At 41.9% G+C, this 22353-nt stretch overlaps 1 protein-coding gene across 2 annotated transcripts in view; it reads right to left on the bottom strand.

Annotated features, from left to right (window-relative positions):
* The window catches only part of PRKAG2 (protein kinase AMP-activated non-catalytic subunit gamma 2), a 231489-nt gene that overhangs the window by 172870 nt on the left and 36266 nt on the right, over positions 1-22353 (bottom strand). The window contains exon 1 of one of the 2 annotated variants that reach the window (XM_064445080.1): positions 679-732. The exons of the other annotated variant lie outside the window; for it this stretch is intronic. Coding sequence (XP_064301150.1) covers positions 679-717 — 39 coding nt within the window. The 5' untranslated portion in view covers positions 718-732. Of the gene's footprint in view, positions 1-678; positions 733-22353 lie in introns of those variants that run through there. 2 annotated transcript variants of the gene reach the window in all.

The raw sequence follows: 22353 nt of genomic DNA, 5'->3' as shown, positions 1-22353 counted from the left end.
GGTGGCAGAAAGGGAAAAAGGCTTCATGGGTTCCTCTTGCATGTAATAAGCATCTTTATCCTGACAAATCTCAGCAAATATCAAATTAAAATCAATAAGTGAAAGAGGAGTTCCCGAAAACCTGTGATTTGGGGTTTGCAATGACTACCCATGACAATTAATTGCCCAGTGGTTCAGGCTGCTCTGAGATGAGCAGTATGAGAAACCAGGCATTGCAGGATGCAGAGACCAGATGGTTTTAGGCTGAAATTAAATAAACACCCCCCCAAAAGATAATGTCTCTTTCCAAAACACTAAGGAAAAGTTATGCAAGGGGGAAAAAAACCCAACAAAAAAAACCCCAAACCCAAGCTACATTCTTTAACTAGATAAAAGAACATTTTGTTCAGCCTTGGATTATCTATTGTAATTAAATGCTCTAAAAACAGGACAACAGCCCTGTGCCAGCCCTGCATGCAAAAGAGACAAAACGCGATGAAAAAGACCAAAACACCCGAGAACCGAGCATTTCTTACACAGCCTGCAGAATGCCTGCCTCTTGGCAGAGTCCTGCAGTGCACTCAGGCTTCCACCTAAATGAATGCAAAACCTATTCCCCCTCCTAAGAGAAATAAATTTAAAAAAAAAAAAATCAAACCCAAAGAAACCCACAGACAATCAAGCCCCGTTCTGACTTACAGGTCTGAAAAATCCTGCAGTCTGGCTGGAAACGTCCATTGAAGAACTGCATTCAAAGCTTTTCCCTAAAGGCAAGCGCATTTGAACATCTCAGGCTCTGCTACTGAAGCCGATGCTGCAACAGATGGGGACCAGGGCTGGGTGTGTTCCTCCTTCCCATCGCGGCGCTGCGAGAGGATGGCAGGAGCGGTAGGTAACGCAGGAGAAGGCAGGCGGTGGTTTTCTCCCTTGCTGCAGGCTCCCTGCCAAAAATGCTTTAGGCATCACAGGATTCGATTACATGACTGCAGCAACCTGTCACATTAACTCTGATGGGGGCCAGCGACGCGCACGGACGGTACAAGCAGGTAATTAAGCACCGTACTGGGTGCATTAGCTAAATGTTGCGGGTACAGCAGGGAAGTTGGAGAGTTCAAATAACCACAGACGTTTTTAATGTGATCAGAAGAAAAAAAAGATCCTGTTTTCAATAGCAGAAGTTTCAGATAACTGACACTGCGTCTGCACCGGTATCGAATACTTGGGAGAAGGCAGCCCAGAGCAGCAGATGCATTTGCAACTGCTGGAGTATCTGCTGCACCGTAACAGCCCTATTCCCCACTTAACCACAAGTCCACTTTGCAGCTGTACAAAAGTCACATTATTGCTCCGGGCTTAAGTTTTCCCATCTGCAGCATGAACAGAGGAAGACTTAATTGACTTTGTGATTTATTATAAAGACCTCACTGGGAAAACACAATGTCTGAGCACAACGTATAACATTACTGTCAAAGATAATAGGAGATATTTTGAAAGGATATCACATGAGCAAGTGGTAGCAGAGCAGTGCAAACTCTCCCAGTAGGAACTGAGGGACGGTGGGGATCTGAGTTTTCTTCTTCATCAAGAATTATTTGAAAAATCCCTTTTTATAAGCACATTCAGCTTTGCTTATTCCACCAAACCACCTTGCAGTGTCCTTTACTGGCGAAGAAATCACTCCCCAGACTGCGGACCATATCCTTGGCCAACACACTATCAAAGGCTGCCACAGATGAGGTCACCTCTGGTAGGAAAAAAGCTAATATGAAGGCAGAACGATCATCTCTGCAGCTTCCAATATTTTATCAAAAGGCATCAAAAAACTTGTACAATGAACTGACACCTCTCTGGAGAAACAGGTGGCCAGATCCTGAGCCATGAAGCATTGCCAATCCTTTCTTGGCCATTTTGAAACCACATTTGTGATGATGTATTGAAATACTTTTTAACATGGAGGGTTTGCTTTAATTAATGGCTACTGGTCACTAAAGCAGTAGAGTGAGGTGGGCTTGGCCTATGCATCACTCTCAGTCTAGTTATCCCATTCATTGCAGGACCCTGCACCCTTTGCAGCCGGATGCAACGAACACCACCCTTAATTTTATCTAGATCAAATGATAAATGTCACTGAAGCCAGGCAGTACATTTTCTTCAGCAGCAACAGAGGTGAGGTCCAGCTGATGCCCCTCGTGTGCCAGGTGGAGAGCATGTCCTAGGAGATGGCTGCTGCCCTCCCTTCCCTCGGTGTGCTGCGTGCTCTTCCATCTGATAAAACAAGTCCCTTCAGAGCAAAGAAGCCAAAAATGGTCCACATTGTTCACCCACGAAGGGTAGCTATTACTTGAACGATTTTAAGACAAGCTCAGTGGCAGTCTTTTTTAACAGAGAAATGAACAAATTTTTAGCATTTAGAAGGTTTTTCCCCAGCTAAATGAATGTTTTATGCATGCAGAATATACAAATAGTTTAGGAAAATAAACAAGCTTCCTCTTAAATTCTGTTTCAGGGGTACCAGAGAAACCAGTTAACCGGCTGGAGCAAGAAAACACATTTGCATCTCTCCTACTTTAGCTGTAGGAGAAAGGAAGGCATCTGTGCCTGACCTAGAGAGGGCAAAAGGGAAGATTGCGTTCATCTTGGAATAAAAGAGGTCCTCCTACAAGCCAGACTGCAAAGCAAGATTCAGCTCAAATGCCTCCTTGTATAGCTAACTCAAAAAGATTATTCTGATTAGAGAGCAGATCAAATAAAAGGAGTATTAACAGCCAGAAAAATGTCCCATATCACTAAATCATCCCTTTCAATTCACTCACAGGGCTCAGTTTGATATAGCCAATTTCAAGAATTACCCAGACTTACTAAGGTGGATTTTAAAAATTAATCTTCAAAACCGGTTCTGGTCTCAAAGTCAGATTTGGCACAAATTCTACCTCGAAAACATGCCTTTTCCTCCCCCACCTTTGGATAAGGAGTACGAAGCAGGAGAAACAGATTGCACAACTACATCTCAGATAAGCAGAACAGTTAGTTAATGGTTTAGATACCATTTCATAAATATTTGCTGAACTAGTTTTTGGATTCTGTCCAGTTTTTGACATCCATGAAAAACATTGAATAATTTGCCATTTTCTTTCACACTTCTGGGATGAAAAATAGGCAGAGGCGGTTTATTGTTATAATTTCTTACCATTATTTAATGACTACTCACATTTATGTCGATGTATTCTGCCAAAGAAGCCCAAGCTATTCTTGAGTCTACAGGCCTGAGGTGTCAGAATCACGCTTATGTAAATATTTATGTATTCTTTATGAAATAATTGAAACCTCTCTTATGACTGAAATATTCCTAGGTCAAATACCTGGGCTCAGATGTGGATGGCTAGGCAACTAGTGAAGATCCGAGGAAAAAACAAACTGATTTCTGAAGAAATACCTCGTTTCAAATTGGGATTTCAAGTGCACGTGCTCTGATTTGGGATTCTGAGGTCCAGGACTGAACTGCAGCGGCCTCGGTGACAAAAAGCAGCAGTGAATTAGTGTACAACATCTTGCACAAGATGGTGCAACATGTAAAATCACCCAAACAGAATTTTAAAATTATATTTTCAACTGTACCTTATTAACAAGTTCTAGGAGTCCATATGAAAAGGGATCAAAAATCCTAGCAGTTTCCTTATATATTAAGGACAATTGATAAGCTTCCAGAAAATGCTTTATATAATCAACTTTCCATGCAAATAGGTTTTTCAGATTTCCTAATTTTTTTTTCTTCAGATTCTTAAGTCTCTGCATTTCAAGCTCAGCAGTCATTATTCATTTTATAAATATGTGTCTTTAAAAAAATTTCATTTTGGAGCACTTCCAGATCACTCACATATTTGGACTGACCATACGACTTTCACACTTTATCAGGCAGTAACACTGGGGAAGAACAAATCATCAAAACCCACTTGTGCCTTTGACAGTGAATCACACACTCACTTATGGTCCAAAGAATAAACCATGAGGAAAGCAGATTCATGACTATTTTCACCAGTGTAGAACTACAAAATTACTTGTCCAACTGAAACAGAGTCAGTGTTGTACCAGCTGTATCTTGTTTCTCCATTTGAAGAGTTTAATGATTCCAGTTTGCAAAAATTCGGAGCCAGACCCTCAATCAGCTTCAGATTCGGCTGCACACAATTCCTGCACAATTCCCCTGAGCTGTTCCAAAACACCAACTCTATTTAATCTTTTTGGTCCAAGTACAAGCATAAAGTATCATAAATTTCAAACTGTCAGTACAGCAACCTTCCACAATTTCCCAGCGGAGACTGAAAATGCCTGCCTATTGGTTGGTGTTATTTATATTCTATAATTTTCCACAAAGATTTGGTGGTTTTGTAAATACTACATAAATTAGATGACTTCATGGGGCCTGTTTCCATTATAGTTTCCCTGTTCTTACTAAGCAAGCAGTGTCATGAAATCAATGGAGCTACTGTCTGTGAAGACACCACTTAAAAACATGGCAGCATATAGTGATTACCGAAGCACACGGTGAGCCAGAGCCCTGCGTGGCAGGACAGGGCATTTGTTCAATGTGTAATTAAGAAAGACTTTTCATATTTTTACAAGGAACGCAGGCATGGTGTTCATGGTTGCCCTATCCATGCTCCAAAGGAGCACAAGAAGCAGCAACCAAAAGCAATACACAATACAGATGTGCACCACAGCAGCCTGCAGCCAAGAAGCCAACGCACTTCAGAGATGCCTGGGTGAGAGAAGCAGCTCCTTGAAGGGCAGGAAAAGTGACAGTAGTGGTTGGAAGACCATCAGAGCCCAAGGCGAGAGAAAACTCCTGAACTGCACCATGAACTACACCAGCTCTTAGTAGGGCACCCAAAATCAGCACCTCAAGAGTTGATGTTTGCCAAAGGACAGTGGTGATCTGCAAGGGTTGGAGAGGGGGGGTACAAGAGAAAAAAACATTAAGCCCCAAGAATAAGAGGTAGGGATGAACTGTGGAGCCCATCCCCCCAAATCAGGCAAAACTGGAAATCAGGGTGGCCAAGATAGAACAAAAATGCTAAGAGAGATGAGTGGAGACAAATAACCCATGAAAACAGAAACCCAGTTTATTCCTTTCTTCATCTCAAACAGTCACAGTTTTTTCTTTGCAATTTTTCAGCATGATCTACCAAGCAATGAACCAAATAGCTGGGATTCCTGACTCACTGTTGACAAGCCAGAAGGAGAGCATCCATGTGAGAAACACCAAACCCCAGTGAGTAAGTGCTCATCTCTCCCAGGGGAGGGAGCAACCCGCAAGCCTCTGCAATAAAGGTGGATCACACTGTGCCAGAGATGCCTCAGCCAGCTCGGGTACCAAAACCAGGAGAGCTACATGCTTAAATTAATACATTCAGTTCTTCAGCAGGACTAAAGCAGAGGGGATTTTTCATATATACCCAAATGCAAATGATACTGAAATCGTTAGGTGTTCATACAATGACAGTATTTCAGGCTGCACAACAGCAGCCTTGTGCTCTGCTCCGTGCTGACCCTTCCCACCGCCTTTCCTACCTTGTCCCCCTGTCTACAGCTACACAGATGGGTGGACACAGCCTTTTTCCTGTATCACGATGGGGAGTAGAAGGATGGAGGCACTCCTGGAGAGGTGCCAGCACAAAGCTGTGCTGTGTCTGGGGTCAGTGGAGGTCTCTGAGCAACAGGGAAGAATTATGAGAGCTGGGCTGGGACACAGCATCAAAGAACTCATGGAGTGAATGACTGACACTTTGGACTGTAATCCTCTATGATGGGGCTGAAGTCCCTCAGGTATGTCCTGATCTCCACAAAAGAATAAACCAGAGAGCAAAATTAATGTCAGAGACTTGGTGGTCCCTTATTCAGCCTTGCCCAAGGCATTCGGAGGGGCTGTGACACTGGTATCAGTGATGCTCTGGGAGGTTTTGAATCAGAAGTGTGCAAAACTCAAGAGCAGCAATCGGTGACTCAGTATGACCTGAATTACACCCTGTGGACCAGCTCAGAGAGTCCAGCGCTCTCCTTCTCTAAAAAAGGCACTGAATTTTAAAAGTCCTGGAAGAGAGGAAATGGGTCTTACCCTGATTCTAGCATACCCCTTATGGGGTTGGGCGAAAAAACACCCTTGTGGGACAGAAATAGTCTCACAAGACAACAAAGAAGGATGATACTGCAGTATCTAGAAATGGGAGAAAGCCACATGGGAGTAGGAACTGGCGGGTTAAGAGTAAGAGTTCTAACCACGGGCTTCAGTGTAAAATCCTTGTATATCTGTGTGCATACCCAAGGCTCTGTATTAGAATCTATGAAAACATCTGCAATATCACTTTCCACCTTCACTGGTCCCAGAGTGGGACCTCTAAGGACCAGCACTTCCATGACGACATGGCAACAGGAGTATGGATGAACAGAGATGCCTCAGCTCTGCTGCTGCCTCCGTGATCCCTCTGCCTTGGGGCTGCTCCATGCTCCCTCCCTGGGCAACGTGCACTGCTCTGGGGCTGAGGCAGCAAGGGCAATGGGGGAGTCAGTTCCAAAAAAGCCAGGGGAATGGGGCGGAACAATGAGGCAGCAAGGAGAAAAAGGTAATTGCAATTAGCTCCACATAAAACTAGCCACGCCTGAACTGTCTATAATATTTTAAGCTTGGCTTAGTGTTTGTGGCTGAGTACGTATAACGCTACAGCACATCTGCAGCTCTCTGGAGAACCCTAATTATTTACCCAAAAGAAAACTTCCCACTACAATAACACCACAGCACAAGTCTCCGGGAATTAAGATGCTCTTGCATGCTGCACAGCATGTTTTATTTTCTTTGAACCTCATGACTACTTGTCACTCATCTTAGGACTCAGTCATGCTGGATGTTGAGTTATTTCATTTAAGTTGTCCCCGTGACTCCAGGGCACAGGTAAATTACCCACATACTCACACCTTTGCGCAGCCTGGCTAGGGACGGTATGTTCTTCATGTTGGGGAGTCTGGGTTTTCTAAAGAACTATGTGCACGTAGCAACTTTGCTGTATGCAGGTTTAAAGTATGCAATAAATAGTAACCATTAACTCTGAATTGAAGCAAGAGCCCACCTAGAAAAGGATAAAGTGGCTGCCTACATACAGTAATGAGCAGTTAAAATGTCATCAAAAGTTTAGAAGCTGAAGTACAAAGATCTCTGCTGGTATTAACTGGCTCTTGAAAAAAAAAATAGAGGTAACAGCACCCCACAGCATTTAAAGTAGGTCAGCATTGCCAGAAAAGAAATACTTTTTTAGTAACTAGATTGTGATGCAAAAACCTGACACAGAGTCACAAAATCACCATAAAGAATGCAGTAAATATATCTGTCAGCTTAATGAAAATGAAGTAAACCAGTTGATCCACTCATTTTAATTTAGAGACATGCAGCATTTTGGGGCCAAATGTAATGGGTATGAGCGACATGGACATTTGTAGAGTGGCATGAACAGTTTAGGAATAGTTACATCCAGAATATTATGCTAGTTCCTATCGGAAAGAGCAGTCAGACTTTTAGACTGTAACTGCAGGTGATCACAGGGATTTTTGGAATACAGACGGACCATTTACCTGAGAGCCAGGCCATTTCATCTGCTGCCACAACACCTGTGGGTTGCCCAGCGCTCAGGGGAGGATGCTCCAGCATGGGCTGGGGCTGCCGGCAGAGCAGCCACGTGGGAAAGGGCTGGTGGTCGGGGCACCCGGCTCCCCTCCACTGATGCTGGAGCTCAGGGACCTCTCATCAGAGCCACATTCCCTCCCCAGAAGGATGCAAGGTGCTTGGAGGCAAAGCTCCACTCTTTTATTGTGGTGTCCACTAGCACAGTGGAAGCCATGTGGTAATGAGCTCTGAAATAGATGCCTTTTATGATAAAAGTTCAGTGTTTATTTAACAGGCAGAATCTTGCAAATAGCAATTCTGGAAATAGGATGCACCTGGTGAGTGTGCACTTATTTTCAGATTAAATGTTTGATTTCCACCACAGAGACTTATTTGAAAAAAAAAAAAACCAACAAACAACAAAAAAACAACCAACCAATAGACAAGAGCACACACAGAGTTTAGGTTTTACTTCCTAATTTGGCTATGACAAGAATTTAAAAGAAAGAAGAGTGTACTCTTGAAGTCTCTGACCACAGGCAACAGCACTTTAAATACATCCTATAAACAAAATATGCCTAGACAAAAGTGAACACAATTTGATTTTAAAGAACCCAACACAAAAACAACCAACAAAATAAAAAAAAATAAACACAAGTACAAATGATCATTGAAGAAGAAAAGCTTATTTCCTTAGTATTCTGTTTTTGTTTTGGCTTGGTTTTTGTTTGGCTTTGTTTTGGGTTGTTTTTTTACTTAAGATAACACAGCAAGATAACAACACCAAGGCAATCACTAAGGCATATATAAAAAAGGTTTTTTTCACTCAAAAGGTTCATGAAATAACTTTAAAGGGGAAGTCTTTTAAAGGCTGTAACCTTTACACCCTACAAAGAAAAGGGTATAAACTGTCACTGGATTCACCTTACTCATACCCTGATTTTGATCAATAGGAGTAACAGTGTGTGTGAATACAAATACCTATCTGAAAATATACACATATAGATACAGATGCATATGTAAAAGCTAGTGTTGCACGTGAATATTTTTAGGTCTTCCCTCCTCCCATGGTCCGTACTCCCTGTTACATCTATATTTTAAGTGATGAAAGATGGCTTTGTGGTTGAGGCTGGCAGGGTATCCATATTCTGTTCCCAGCCACCTCTTGGATAAACTCCATCAAGCCCCGAAAGCTGATGGGTCTCTCCTCTCAATCAAATCTTGGCTAGGTTTGTTTAAGAAGAGTTCAATTTTATTTTTTTTAACATACCTTGAGCATTTTCATAAAACCAGGGAAAAAAAGAACTATTTTTTAAAAATCTTTGTACATTTGACACAGTATTGGCCTAAACCCACGAATAAAATAGCAGCGACAGCTACAACCCACACAGAAAGCATCACTTGTTTGATTCTGCACACTGAAGTCCTTTTCCACAGGCACCCAGGCTTCTAGACATGCCTCAAACACCCCACTCTCACCTGGGGACAGCACCGCAAGCCCCAAACCTGCTGCGTTCAGCAAACTGGCCCGATCCGCCATCAGTGCACTGGCAGGGCTCAATTCAATAAACGTTACTAAATTCCTCTCCCAGTTCAAACCTTGTCCTCCTACCTAAGGAAGGGGCACACCATGTTATTAATAATTGTACTGTCAGTGCCTTCCAAGGGAGCTGAGCCACTGTATGAAGAAGAAAACACAACATTAAAACCTTTCAAATTAGCAGGGGCAGAGAGGCTGTCAGGGTACCAGCAGCATTTCCAATCCACTGGTTTCATAGCCTGGCTGTCTAAGTTGACACTTTTCCCTTCGAAATCCCCTTCTAACATTCGTGTTCATTATTTATTATTTTCTGCACCAAATACGGGACACCTCTACCAGTCTATGTGAACTGGCAAATAACCTACTAACATTACCACATCATCTGGCCCTCTCATTTTCTGCTCACAAGGATTTCTGTCTTTCAGGCTTCACCATTTCCAGTTTACTACTCAACAGCCACTTCTCATTATCAACAGACACAATCCAGTCCACCTACTTAATTGAAGATTCCTGGCACTTACTTTAATTCTCCCAGGATAGCACTTACGATTACAAGGTGTGCCAATATGAAAATCCCACCAAGAACATTTTCATTGGCATTGTTAGGTTGTAGCCATCTGAGATTAATTTCCATCTGCACCTCACTTCAGGGAAATCAAGCAGTACAGCTGAAGAACCAGCCCTGAAGAAAGCCAGAAGTAAGCAGAGATGTCCCACTTTCATATCTATCATCACTTTCTAACAAAACCAACCCCTATACTTATGCTGCAAAAATACTGAAGGCTGCAATCAGAATACTAAATTACGTTATATCAATTTAAAAAAGTAACCAATTTGATCCAACATTACCCCAGTCAAAGAACAGTCCAAGTTGGAAGGGACCTCAATAGATCATCTGGTCCAACCTTTTCTGGGAATGGGAGCCTAGATGAGATTACCTCGCACCCCGTCCAGTCGCAACTTGAAAACGTCCTGGCAAGACCATTTCCAAACCTCAAAATACCACTTTGTTATATCACATCTATTTTAATAACTATGTTACAGTGCTGTGTTGGATAACATGTGTCTAAAAGCTTGCCGAGCTTACAGAAATCACCCCGCAAGTGCCCAACCGCTTCCCTCCAGCTGTCAGCACTAGATTAGCTTCTGAACAGGAACAAGTCCCATAAACAGCAGGATCATCTGTTTTGAAGGTCGGAGACTGAAATCTTGTTTCTTGGGCAACATTCAGTAATTTAAAGCACATTCTTATATGTTTGATAAAATGTCTTTTCCTTCCTTTTCTAGTATTTATGAGTCTATACAAGTTTTCCAACTGCAGCAGGCAGCTGGTGGTGGATGCGGGTCCCAGTCCCAGTCTCTAAGCTGACTACCTGCATGACTGGGGAAAAGTGTGCTTCAGTCTGGGCATCTTATTTTCTTCCACTGATTTAGCAGCAAAAATCACTTTTCTACACCAGGCTGTGCAGCCCCGTTTGCAAAATGCAGGAGTATCATTTTAGAACAAGGCAGAATGCCACAACTCTTCTTTATTTGTATTTATCATGAAAAAGGAAAAAACATTAATGGTCATTCTCACAACTTTTCTGTATATCGGATCTTTTTCCTCACCTCTCTCATTTCTCCCCTCCTGGCTATTCTTTCCTGCTTCTTTATACTATACGCTATTCAGCTATACTGCCTTTTTACAGAATGTTATACAGTAAAAAGTGTCATTTAGTGTGATTATGATATAAAGATAATAATATGGCATTAAATAAGCAGCATCAAAAACCCTGAAGAAGCATTTGGTCAGGACACTAGGAATAAGTGTAACAAACAGCACCTTTGGATCTTGATCAACAAACAGCTAGTGGTTGAGGGCTATGCAAACCACTCCAGAAAGTCTTTCAACCTTGCCCTTGCTGTTGGACACCTCTGCAGTGCTCCTGCCAAAGATAATTCTCCCCTACAGTTCATTACCATATTCTGAAGAAAGAATTTTATTTACTTTAGAATATGTTAATTACTACACATATGTGTTATTAGCAGCACTTTTTTCAAGAATGCACAAGGTGTCAGCGATTTTGGAAGAAAAAAAAAAAAAAAGAAGAGGAATCACAGCTACGAAATACTCCTGGATTGCCCTCTCCTAGCACTTGAAAGGAAAACATTATGAGTGTGGCATAATATACCAGCTATAACGTCCTGAAACAGAATAAACATTTCCATCCTCGTACAGCTTGAGATATTTGTTTCTCCAGGACCGCTGCCTCTCCTCTTGATTGCAAAGCAGCTTTTGAAAACAATTTTCCCAGTCCCTCAGCCTTCCACTCTAATGCTCCTGAAATACCCACGCTTAACAAGTTGCAGGAGGTCCTCAGGGACCTCCTGCTGAAACTCTGACAGCACACAGACGTGTAATAAACTGGCTTCCACATCAGCTAAAGCTTTTTTACACAAGGGTTTTCTCTACAGAATTCAATCCTTGGTGTTAGAGCCTGATTACCTCTCTCAGGACCGTCAGAACAGATTTCCACTAAAATTTTATCAGCAGACACTATTTCTGGGAAAGGAATAAGAGAAATATCTCTAACTTTAACTTTGCAACATAGTCTTTCATTGCTTTTTTAAGCTAGACTGTGAAGTCAGATTTTTGTGTAATACAGTGACAACATCTCAAGCATCAGTAGATACAGAGCTATTTTCGTTTATTTTCTCTAGGGCAGGAGGAAGGGAAGCAGAAAGGAACTGGGAGAAGAAAATGAAACTCTTATAAGTGCCTGGAAAGCACCATTTCACATGGTAGATTTCAAGGTCATGGACGGAAGTGACCACTGACTGGGACTGTATTTAAATGTAATATGGAGCTTAATACTGTGCTTATTTTTAGGCAAGAATAATTACTCTGCCCTGTACTTTACTATTCTTCTGTACAAACTAGTTCCTAACAGGTATCCTGTCCAAACTGTGATCCAGGGCAACTTCTAACATTGACAGGAGTGCTGTACGGTGCTATATGGCCATCTATAGGAACATCAAGGTCTGTTATTTTTACCTACCACCACAGAGATATTAGCAGTGCATTTCCAAGGTAGAGTTTCCTTCCCCAGGGCCAACTCCAATATCTAGTCCAGCCAATGATGATCCAGGTATTGTGTCAGACTCTAGACTATATCCCAGCTGGAAGCCAGCCCAGCCAGTACCCCCAAAATCTCCTAGCCTTTACTGATCTGTCTGTGATAACTTTAACTGTGGTCTTCCAAGCCAGAGCTTGCCCAGACAAGTGATTCAGAGCCATCCAGGGGAAACTGAATGCCAGGAACATCCATTAATTTATTACATGGCCTTCCTTCTCCCTGGATCCATAACTCACCTCAATTTTACAAAAATAAATAGGTTTATCTAACCTAGTGCTAGAGTTGAGGTTCATGTACAGAAAGGACAAATGTTATGTTCCTGCATGGACTGAATATTGGATCACTGGGAGAAGAAGAGGTGATTCACACACTCAAGGTTAAAACAAATGGATGGGTTTGGGACAGGAGGGATTTCCTCTTCTTCCTTCCTTCCTGCCCTGATGTGAAAGTGCTTTGTTTGGTTGTTTTTCATCTTTTTATGTGTGGTCCCTTCTCCAGGGCCACCTGGGAAATTTATCTAACAAATTCTTCCTGCCAGGAAAGTAAAGTTCAAAGTAAAAAGCTGGTAGCACTCTTGATTACTCCAGCCCCTTTCCTATAGCACATTATGCTGGTGGCTTTTAGTTTTCATGACAGGTCTAAGCCTTGGTATTGGAAACTGTGAAATGTGCTGTGGACTGTTGTGTGTCTCTGTGTATAGGGTGTAATAAAAGTTCTGTAGATCCCTCTAGCATGAAACCTTTGTTGATGGCTGGTACCAATGCTGACAGACAAGCACCTCTTAGTAAGAACTGGAGTTATTCTCATTGAAAAAAAGCAAGCAGAGCACTTCAGGGATGTATCTTCAAGTTTCTGTCTCTCACACACATATACACACCCACAATCTGCTCATTGACAACAAGTGCCGTTGCAGACAGATCCTTTTAAGAAGCTCAATTTGTTGTTCTAAGCAACCACCAGATCAGCTTGTTCCTCCAGATGTAACCACAAGCATTCAGCTGCTTAAACTAAGGTCTCATGCCAATTTAATATCTTTTTTTTTTTTCATTGAGGAAATGAGGTAGCAGGACAATATAGAGCAGCCTATAGCGATCTTACCCCACTACTAAATTTCTTCAGTTTATGAAAAACACTAAGAGGCAGTTCCTGTGTCAGCTACTCAGAAAGCTGCAGAACAAGTCAGAAGCTCTAATACCTTACAAAACTAGTTGTAAAGTCATAAACTTGATGTAAGGCTTCAGCTACAGCCACATGCTCAAAACAGGGTTTGCATCTGAATCTACTATTTGGCAATTCCTATTTTAACAACCTGTTTTAAGTTGCCTTTAAGCCTAGCCAAACTATAACGAGAAAGGGCAGAAATTTTCCAAAGCCACGTCTGCCCCAAACAGGAACTGGCTGGGGAAAGTTCAGCCAAAATATTTAAACCATTTCTAAAAAATACTGCAGAAAATATGTCATTTCTGTACAAGAAACAATTTTCTGGTGAATTTTAGAGGGAGATTTCTAGCTCATCCTTGGTTTGGGTCAAAGAGTTTTAATTTGGCAGGGCAGACTGCCTCAGGCAAATATTTCTGTTCTTTTTACAAAAATATACCTAAATTCAGCTACTTTAGACAGGGACTTTGACACTTACACTGGATAAGCACTGGCAGCAGTGGGACTGAACAACTGACATCCTCAAAAGAAGAAAGAGAAGGAGTATGAGAGAATTTGACCAGACTAGATAGTAAGTAGTTATGGTGTCTGGAAATATCTCAAAATAAGCAAGGGATTGAGAGGTAGAGAACAGAATCACTTGATTCTTGAATTTCTTGAGGACAAGAAAACACTTGCTACACAGTGGGATTGAAATTGATTTCAGACATCCACAGAATGAGAACTGTGATTAAGAAGCAATCACGAGGTGGAGACAGTGTTTAAATTCATAGGACAATATATGGATATGAAGGGTGGCATTCAGTTGCCTAAACAGAAATCCCAATTGCCATCTGAGACAACAGAGAACAAGACACAGGGCTGACATCTGGCACAGCATCTACACATGACCTGTGCTCTATAGGAGAACACTTCACCAATTTGCCTGGCACCCTTTTGCAGGAAATATGTTATTCTTCTTTGTGATTGACATATCCTCTCCAAAGAGAGGAGAGAAGCTAGTAGCCCAATGTGCCAACAAGGAAGCTGAAAGCCTGGCAGGGTACCTTAGCCCAACTCCAATGCTATATTATGGGCTTATACATGGGTATCTTAAAGTCCTTTCTTTTCTACACATGGGTTAAGTGGGACACTCTACTTGTACCCAAACATTTCCTAACTTTTGAGGCACTGACTTTGTAACCTTACCAATATTCTTTCAACACTTCTTGCATATGCTTATATAAAATCCTTATATATTCATTAGGACTGGGATAGTCAGAAGCATCTAATGAAATTCATACAAATCGTATTTGATTTGTAATAGTCAATAAAAAAGCACCATGCATACATAATGCACAGCATGTTCTCTACTGACAGGTACCTTTGCCAACTAAAGCAACCCCAGAGCTAGTTTTCCCTACCTCTAAAGACAAATTTGGTCAAACAAATGGTTTCTGAAAGCCAATAGCAAGGCAAGATTGCCACTGACAGCAAGGCCAGTCTAGCTTGATTTCTCGGCCTCCTGTTTCTCTGTGCTTAAGGAATGACCTGCTTAAGGTGACCTGCTTAGTGGATGAGGGTAAGGCTGTGGACATTGCCTGCTTGGACTTTAGTTAGGCCTTTGACATTGTCTCCCACAGCATTCTCCTGGAGAAGCTGGCTGCTCATGGCTTGGATGGGTGCACTCTGCGCTGAGTTAAAAACTGGCTGGATGGCTGAGCCCAGAGAGTGCTGGTGAATGGAGTCAAATCCAGTTGGCGGCTGGTCACAAGTGGTGTTCCCCAGGGCTCAGTGTTGGGGCCTGTCCTGTTCAATATCTTCGTTGATGACCTGGATGAGGGGATTGAGTGCACCCTCAGAAAGTTTGCAGATGACACCAACCTGGGTGGAAGTGTTGATCTGCTGGAGGGCAGGAAGGCCCTACAGAGGAACCTGGACAGGCTGGATCATTGGGCCAGAGCCAACGGTATGAGATTCAACAAGGCCAAGTGCCGGGTTCTGCACTTGGGTCACAACAACCCCATGCAACGCTGCAGGCTTGGAGAGGAGTGGCTGGAGAGCTGCCTGGAAGAAAAGGACCTGGGGGTGCTGGCTGACAGCCGGCTGGGTATGACCCTGCAGTGTGCTCAGCTGTCCAAAAAGGCCAATGGCTTCCTGGCTTGTATCAGCAATACTGTGGCCAGCAGGAGCAGGGAGGTGATAATGTCCCTGTAGTCAGCACTGGTGAGGCCGCACCTTGAGTACTGTGGGCAATTTTGGGCCCCTCAGCACAAGAAGGAGCTCGAGTTGCTGGACCGTGTCCAGAAACAGAGCGTGTTGTGACAGGAGGTTGTAGCAAGGTGGAGGTTGGACTCTTCTCCCTAGTAAAAAGTGATAGGACGAGAGGAAATGGCCTCAAGCTGTGCCAGGGGAAGTTTAGGTTGGATATTAGGAAAAACTTCTTCACCAAAAGAGTTGTCAAACATTGGAACAGGCTGCCCAGGGAGGTGGTGGAGTCTCCATCCCTGGGGGTATTTAAAAGAAGGGTAGACGAGGATAGCTTGAGGATATGGTTTAGTGGTGGACTTGGTAGTGATAGATTAGTGGTTGGACTTGACGATCTTAAGGGTCTTTTCCAACCTTAACGATTCTATGATTCTATGAATTCAAACTCACTGAGAACTCTTTATGTAACCTATGAGGACCAAAGAGGAAGCTCGAAGCACTGAAAAGGTTAGCAAAGAGAACAACTGGAAACACATCCATGTTTCACACTATGTTAACCTCAAACAACTTGTGGTTGAAATCTCAAACATAAGATCAAGAATTCAGGCCCCAAACCTGATGCAGATATTTGTTATTCACCAATCCGTGTGTGAAAGAATAAAGAAAACCCTGCTTTTTGTACTGCTGTTATAGCTGTTTACTTTCTGGCGTGAGTACGCAGTTCCTGAGATCTTATAATATGTTCTGTAACCACAGGGCTGCAAAGGTTTGAGAACTTTACTAGACCTCGGGCCAACAGTTCAACAAACTACAAAACAAGTGTTCGGATCTTCAAAGAGAAAGAAGAAGGAAATCAACTGTCAGCTAGCTTAAAAAAAAAAAAAAAAAAAAAAGAGAAAAAAAAAATACAGATTACTTATTGCTTACCAGTTTACTTCAGAAAAAAAAACCCAAAGAGCCTATGAGACTAATCATGAAAGGGAACAGAAGCTTAAATTTTCCCCCTGTAGGGGACACTGTATCTTTTTCAGCAGGGATGGGCTATGTGGACTTTCACAGAGCCACTGAAGGACAGTCTGTCCCAAATCCTCTCCTGTTGGGTGACCAACATATAGGCAGCTCCACCACACTAAGTAGCACATATATGGGTGCTTCTTCACATGGTCAGACGTACCATGCTCACACAATGAGCACCAAAATTACCTTCTCAGGTCACTCAGGTGATCTGACACACCACAAATATAGGCTGAAGAAGCCCTTAAGAAAAGAAGCCGATTAAATGTTCTGCCCAACTGTATCCAACCGTATTTTTGCCACCTCTGGCCTTAACTGTGGAAAATACTTGAGATGTTAAATGTTGGTGACCTACCCAAGGCTAGAATAAATCATGCATTTCAGTAAAGGAGAAGCTAAAAATCTTCGGAAAGAAAAAACCATTACTCATACATGCTCATTAGACAACTGCAAGAGAAAAATATCATAACGTTTGGTTTACTCTGCATATCCCAATCTGGGGATACAGGACTCAGCCAGGACTTACCTCTAAATTGCTTTTCACATCTCTTGTGATCATGGGAGTCCTAGACACAGAAACTGAGGTCAAAAGATCTTTTCTTTATGCTTCCCTTGCTGATCTCAGACAAAGAGGAGGAAGATGAAGCCTGCCTGGAAAGCATTCGAGTGAAAAAGAGGCACGGAGATACCGTAAGAGTCAAAGAGTAGGGCAAGAGAAGGGGACAGATCAGCAAATAACAGAACAGCGTGGAGAGACATAAAAAAGAGTGCACATCAATACAAGCAAGAGAACAGGAGAATACAGAGATATAGAAAAATGGCACTGCAGCTAGAAGAATGTCCATAGGAATGGACAGGAAGCAGAGAAAATATGAGGCAAATTATAAGGGATGGAAAACAAGAGAAAAGTCAGAAACAAGCAGGTCTGTAATTTCACAAAAAAAATTGAGTTATAGGTTTCTGCTGTATGTATTGTACATACAGAAAGGTTAAATCAATGCCATCTCAGCAACCTCAACCTTTTAGGCCCAACTTAGTAACTGTACAACATTTCAGTAAGAAGTTCACAGCTCCATGCCAGATCCCCCAAGTGGGAATGCACAGGTGCCCTTGGAAAAACAAACCCACAATATCCCTAGGATAATGCCAGTGCGTCATCCTGAAACCGTCCTAACACCTAACATATTCCAACTGATTTTGATAGTCTGTTGCTATTTCTTCTGACCAAAACTTTCAGATTTGTTGCTTTCACTGAAGGAACAAGATGAGATAGAAAAACAGCAGACAGAAGCATAAGGCCCCAAGACCAAATCAGGATTTAATTTTCTCTGATTTCTCTTACCTCCCTTTTTTTCCTCCCATATTTCAATTGCCTTATAAATCTCTCATGGTTCTTACAAACTTTTAAAAGGTGTATTACAGAACTCGGTTTTGGTTTTGGGGTTGGGCTTTTTGTTTGTTTATTTATTTCTTTTTTTAGTATTTCTCAATGATTTGAGAAATTGTATTATTACTTTGGGAACATGTCTTCTCTTCTAGGTTACTCCATCAGCAAGCACATATTTTTCCCCACAGTGGAAAAGCAGATGTCTCCAAGCAGCATCATACAGGACTCTTTTTTTCAGATATGAAAGGAAGTTATTAGATTAGTGATGCCACCCTTGCCTTAACCAATAGTGAGTACATAAACTGGCTTCGTCTAGTTATGATGCACAGCTGTTTACTAAAATGTGTAATTTTAGGGAGTACTTCATTTTATTTTGCTAATCTGTTGATACACTGCTATTAATTCAGCTGGCTCATTTTGGCTTTTGCCAAACACATTTGCCTGTGTTTCTCATTACCACTTCTTTTGCTCCCTCTTATTTCTGTTCTTCATCATTTTGTTCTGCCAACTAACAAACGTATAAAATGCAAAGTCCTGAACTTTCATCCTCATTAGATATCAGTTCCCCATCTCTTAGGCTCAAACTCTAGTTTAAAATATAGGATACAATTTATCCCAAACACATCCTAAAATACACATATTCCAACACGATTACATCTTTTCTCTGTCTCAGTGTTGTTCCAGCGTAGGTCAGGCCTATGAAGTAAATTTTGTGTTTTGTCCTTCAGGGGCTGAAAATTAGGATTATCCTGCTTAATCTCAGTCTTTCTCACCACCGCCTCTGCTAAAACCTCAGGCTCACACATCTACTTCTAGAGGACTGTGAGGGGAGAAAAATCAACTGAAGCGTGCTGCTCCCCAGACACAGGTCTTTCCAAAGAAAAGCTTTGAAGAGAATTGCAGCCTGGCCCAACATACCATTGGGACCCCACACAGAGGCATTCCCAAACAAGCACGTTTCCCTTCAGTCCATCTCTTAGACTTACCTACATAAAAGCTGAAAGGACACTGGAAGTCTGCACATCTGACTGGACCAAAAAAAGCCCAGGGAGTTATCAGCTACTTAAGCTGGGCTCACCTCCAGTTAGTGCCTGCCAACAGCACAACAAAACCCTATGCAGCTCCCATGCAAGCTGTGTGTCAGGCCTTCCCAGTAGCATCCAGGGGCTTCTGCCTTCAGAGTCTTCCCAGGGTCTCCAGGGAGTGCTAGAGCAGTTCTAGAATGTCTCCCAGTAATTCTAGGGGTTCTTTTTGTATCCTGATGAAAAACTAACCCAACCAGTTGAATTGGTCCTCACAAAGATGTATCCCCATACACCATTTAGTCTCATGTAAACCAACAGAGCAAAACCGTTCAGAAATGACCACATTCATAATTTTCTCCAATCTGCCAATAGCTATTACTGATTTCCCTGCCTCTTGATGGTTGTATAAGCCAAACACCATAGTAAAGTTATAGATGAGAAAAACAAGATAAACCCCCAATCTTACCATCCATATGCACAAAAACAATCCAAGCTGAGAGAGAAACACTTCAGGCACCCACGTAGTGCTTTATAGGCATCATTACCGGCCAGAAGTTGAGCAACTGAGATTTGTACTAACCATTGACTGAAGACATTTCTTCTAAGATCTACAAAAGGAAGTGACAATCTGTAATTTATTTTTCTAAGTAGGAATGTAGCAAGAGTACAGGAAAAGGACAACATGATTGATAGCCCATATATAATACAATATGTTTCACTTAGGACATCTCAGAGCACTGTAACTAGTGAAAAATGAAATAATTTTTTTTTGCCAAAGAGTTATCACCAACTCAAACCACAATAATTGTAGTTTCAGTTGAAAGAGTGCAGGGTTAGTTTAGAGAACACAATTTAATGTTATCCCAAATGATAAGGCTCTTAACCTTTGCTAGTGAAAGAGCCAAACCAGCCCAGAACAACACACAGTGGACCTCCCAATGACTGATGACTCTCAAGTACTATTTGCTAACAAATATCAGGCATTACTACTAATAGCAGTCAAGAATCTGCATTATATTGCCAACAACAGCAGTCTCCACAGGCCATGTTTCCCCACCGATATCTGTTAATACTTTTGACCACAAATAGCAGCATATTACATAAAACTAAAGAATTATTTACATCAATTATAGCAACTATGAATGACTCTAGGAAAAACATCCTACCTTACTCAAGTACCTCAACACCTTAAAATGGTAATTCGGTTGTCTTTGTTGCCTGTCCCACATTGTTGTAAGGTTTTTGAGCAGTTCCTAAATAATGCCACTTTCAAGCCAAAAGGGTCTAAGTTCTAGAGGTAAGGCAGCCCAGTAGGCAACCCCCAGGGTGCTGAGAGCAGAAAGAAACTCTGAAGCCAAAATGCTATTCAGAAGTTTGAAAATAAGTTAGGAATTTCCCCCAGAAAAGCTCTGCAGCAAAGAGGTCTGGCCGAACTGCTGGCTGCCAGGCAAACGTGAATCTAGACGGCTCTTCAGGGGACAGGCAGCAGGCATTCACCTGCTGCCAAGGAACAAAAAGGTCTGCTCCCATTCCTGAGCTGCCAACAAGCTGAAGTAGCTTTTGCAACACACAGGACAAATTAGCATGAAAAAGAATTTCAACAAATTAAAAATATTATGAAGATGAAGGCAGAAAGTGGTCACAAATTAGGATTTTTTCAAGCGGCAATTGATTTGCGGGTTGTTCTTCGGTTATTCTGGGTTTGTAAGATCGTTACTATAAATACACCCACTAAGGTACTGCAAAGCTGCTCACCTGGTATTCATTTTTATGGACTCACATAAGATATGTAGGCCAAAGTTTAACACCAAAGTTCGGAGAAATGCTGATCAGGTTAATAAGGAGTGAAGTTCACAATAACATGCAAATAAAACTTCTCATGCCTAGAGAGTTCTACAAACACTTTCTAATTCATCTTCACAATAGCTCTATTGATGAGATAAGGACAAATTATCCTCCTTTTTAGAAATGAAGGAAAGAAAAACAGAAAGTCATTTACCCAGAGTCACTGCAGGAGCGAGCAGGAGCTAATGAGCTTTTGATCTTTAGTCACGCACTAGTCGGCACATGTGTTGGATCTACCTGGGCACGTTTCTCACCGCAGCTACCAGATCCGAGGCAAATTCCTCATTGCAAGGTCTCTGCCTCTGTCAATACTGTCAACCAAATTTTCAACAGGAAGACATGGGAATACTTTCTAATGAAACAGTTTGGCAGCGAGATGAATTAAAGACTGATTTTCCTTGCAGGCTTGGCACATAAGTCTCATTAAAGTTAACAACAGATATGAGACTCATGTGCAAGGGAAAGCGATTAGAGCCTTAAATCCAATCAACGTCGGGTTTACTGCATTGTTCCACTTCAACAACTTCTTTACTGCCTACACTGACGCTGCTTTCCCAAGGAAGTTTATTTGTACTTGCATTCTTCTTTCTGCAGCAGTTTTGCTTAGAGAAATGCAAATATACTGTGTTCAGCATTGCTAACAGGGCTGCCTCAATGAGTAAAAATGGTCACACCTGGGTAATTGGAAATGTGAGGATTACGGACTGTTACAGAATTAAGGACTTCAAACAAAAGTAGAAGCAAAGCTCGTAATTCAGTGAAGGCTGAGAACTGCCCAGAGGGATGAAGATGTACACATGCTCCTTATTTCTTTGTTTGACATGGAAATAAGCGCATCAGGAGATTTTAAGAAACAGCAACTTTGTTGTTGAGCAGCAGGATTCCACTTTCAGAGGCAGGATAGCCCATCAGTTCATATCTCAGACACAAAAATATATACAGTTAAACTAGTGTTCAAACTAAGAGCCAAGTGTTGTGTTTGGTTTTTTACCAAAAATATCTACAATCAACTCAGGGAAGGACTACACAATGGCATTTTAGCTCCACAAACCCCACTTTGCCTACCAGTAGAGCACAAGGCTGCTCTTCTCCCCACCACCCACCAGAGCTCCTCTCTAGGTTTGTTTCCACATCCCAGGCCCTCCAGGTCACAAATTGACAGACAAAGCTGTCTTTTCAAGACCCTTACTCTGTTTACCTGGACTCAGTGAAAGCTTATAAATGGCATATGCAATTTACACAAGAATTAAAAAATAAAGCTAGTCAAGAAAACATGTTTACACACAGATGCTGTAAGATGTCAGCGTGGACATAAATTAGGGAATATTTCTAGAGATGTACAATGTGTTACATGATGGAACAGTCTTAGATTGGCAATAATACAAAGCTCGGTCATTATTAAGCACAGACAGAGAAAAAAAATGTGTACGGAAGGTTCTCAAACATTCCTG

Source organism: Phalacrocorax carbo, chromosome 2 (assembly GCF_963921805.1).
Source record: "Phalacrocorax carbo chromosome 2, bPhaCar2.1, whole genome shotgun sequence".
NCBI lineage: Eukaryota > Metazoa > Chordata > Aves > Suliformes > Phalacrocoracidae > Phalacrocorax > Phalacrocorax carbo.
Note: the sequence above shows the minus strand (reverse complement) of the source record. Positions and strands in the feature narration are given on the sequence as shown.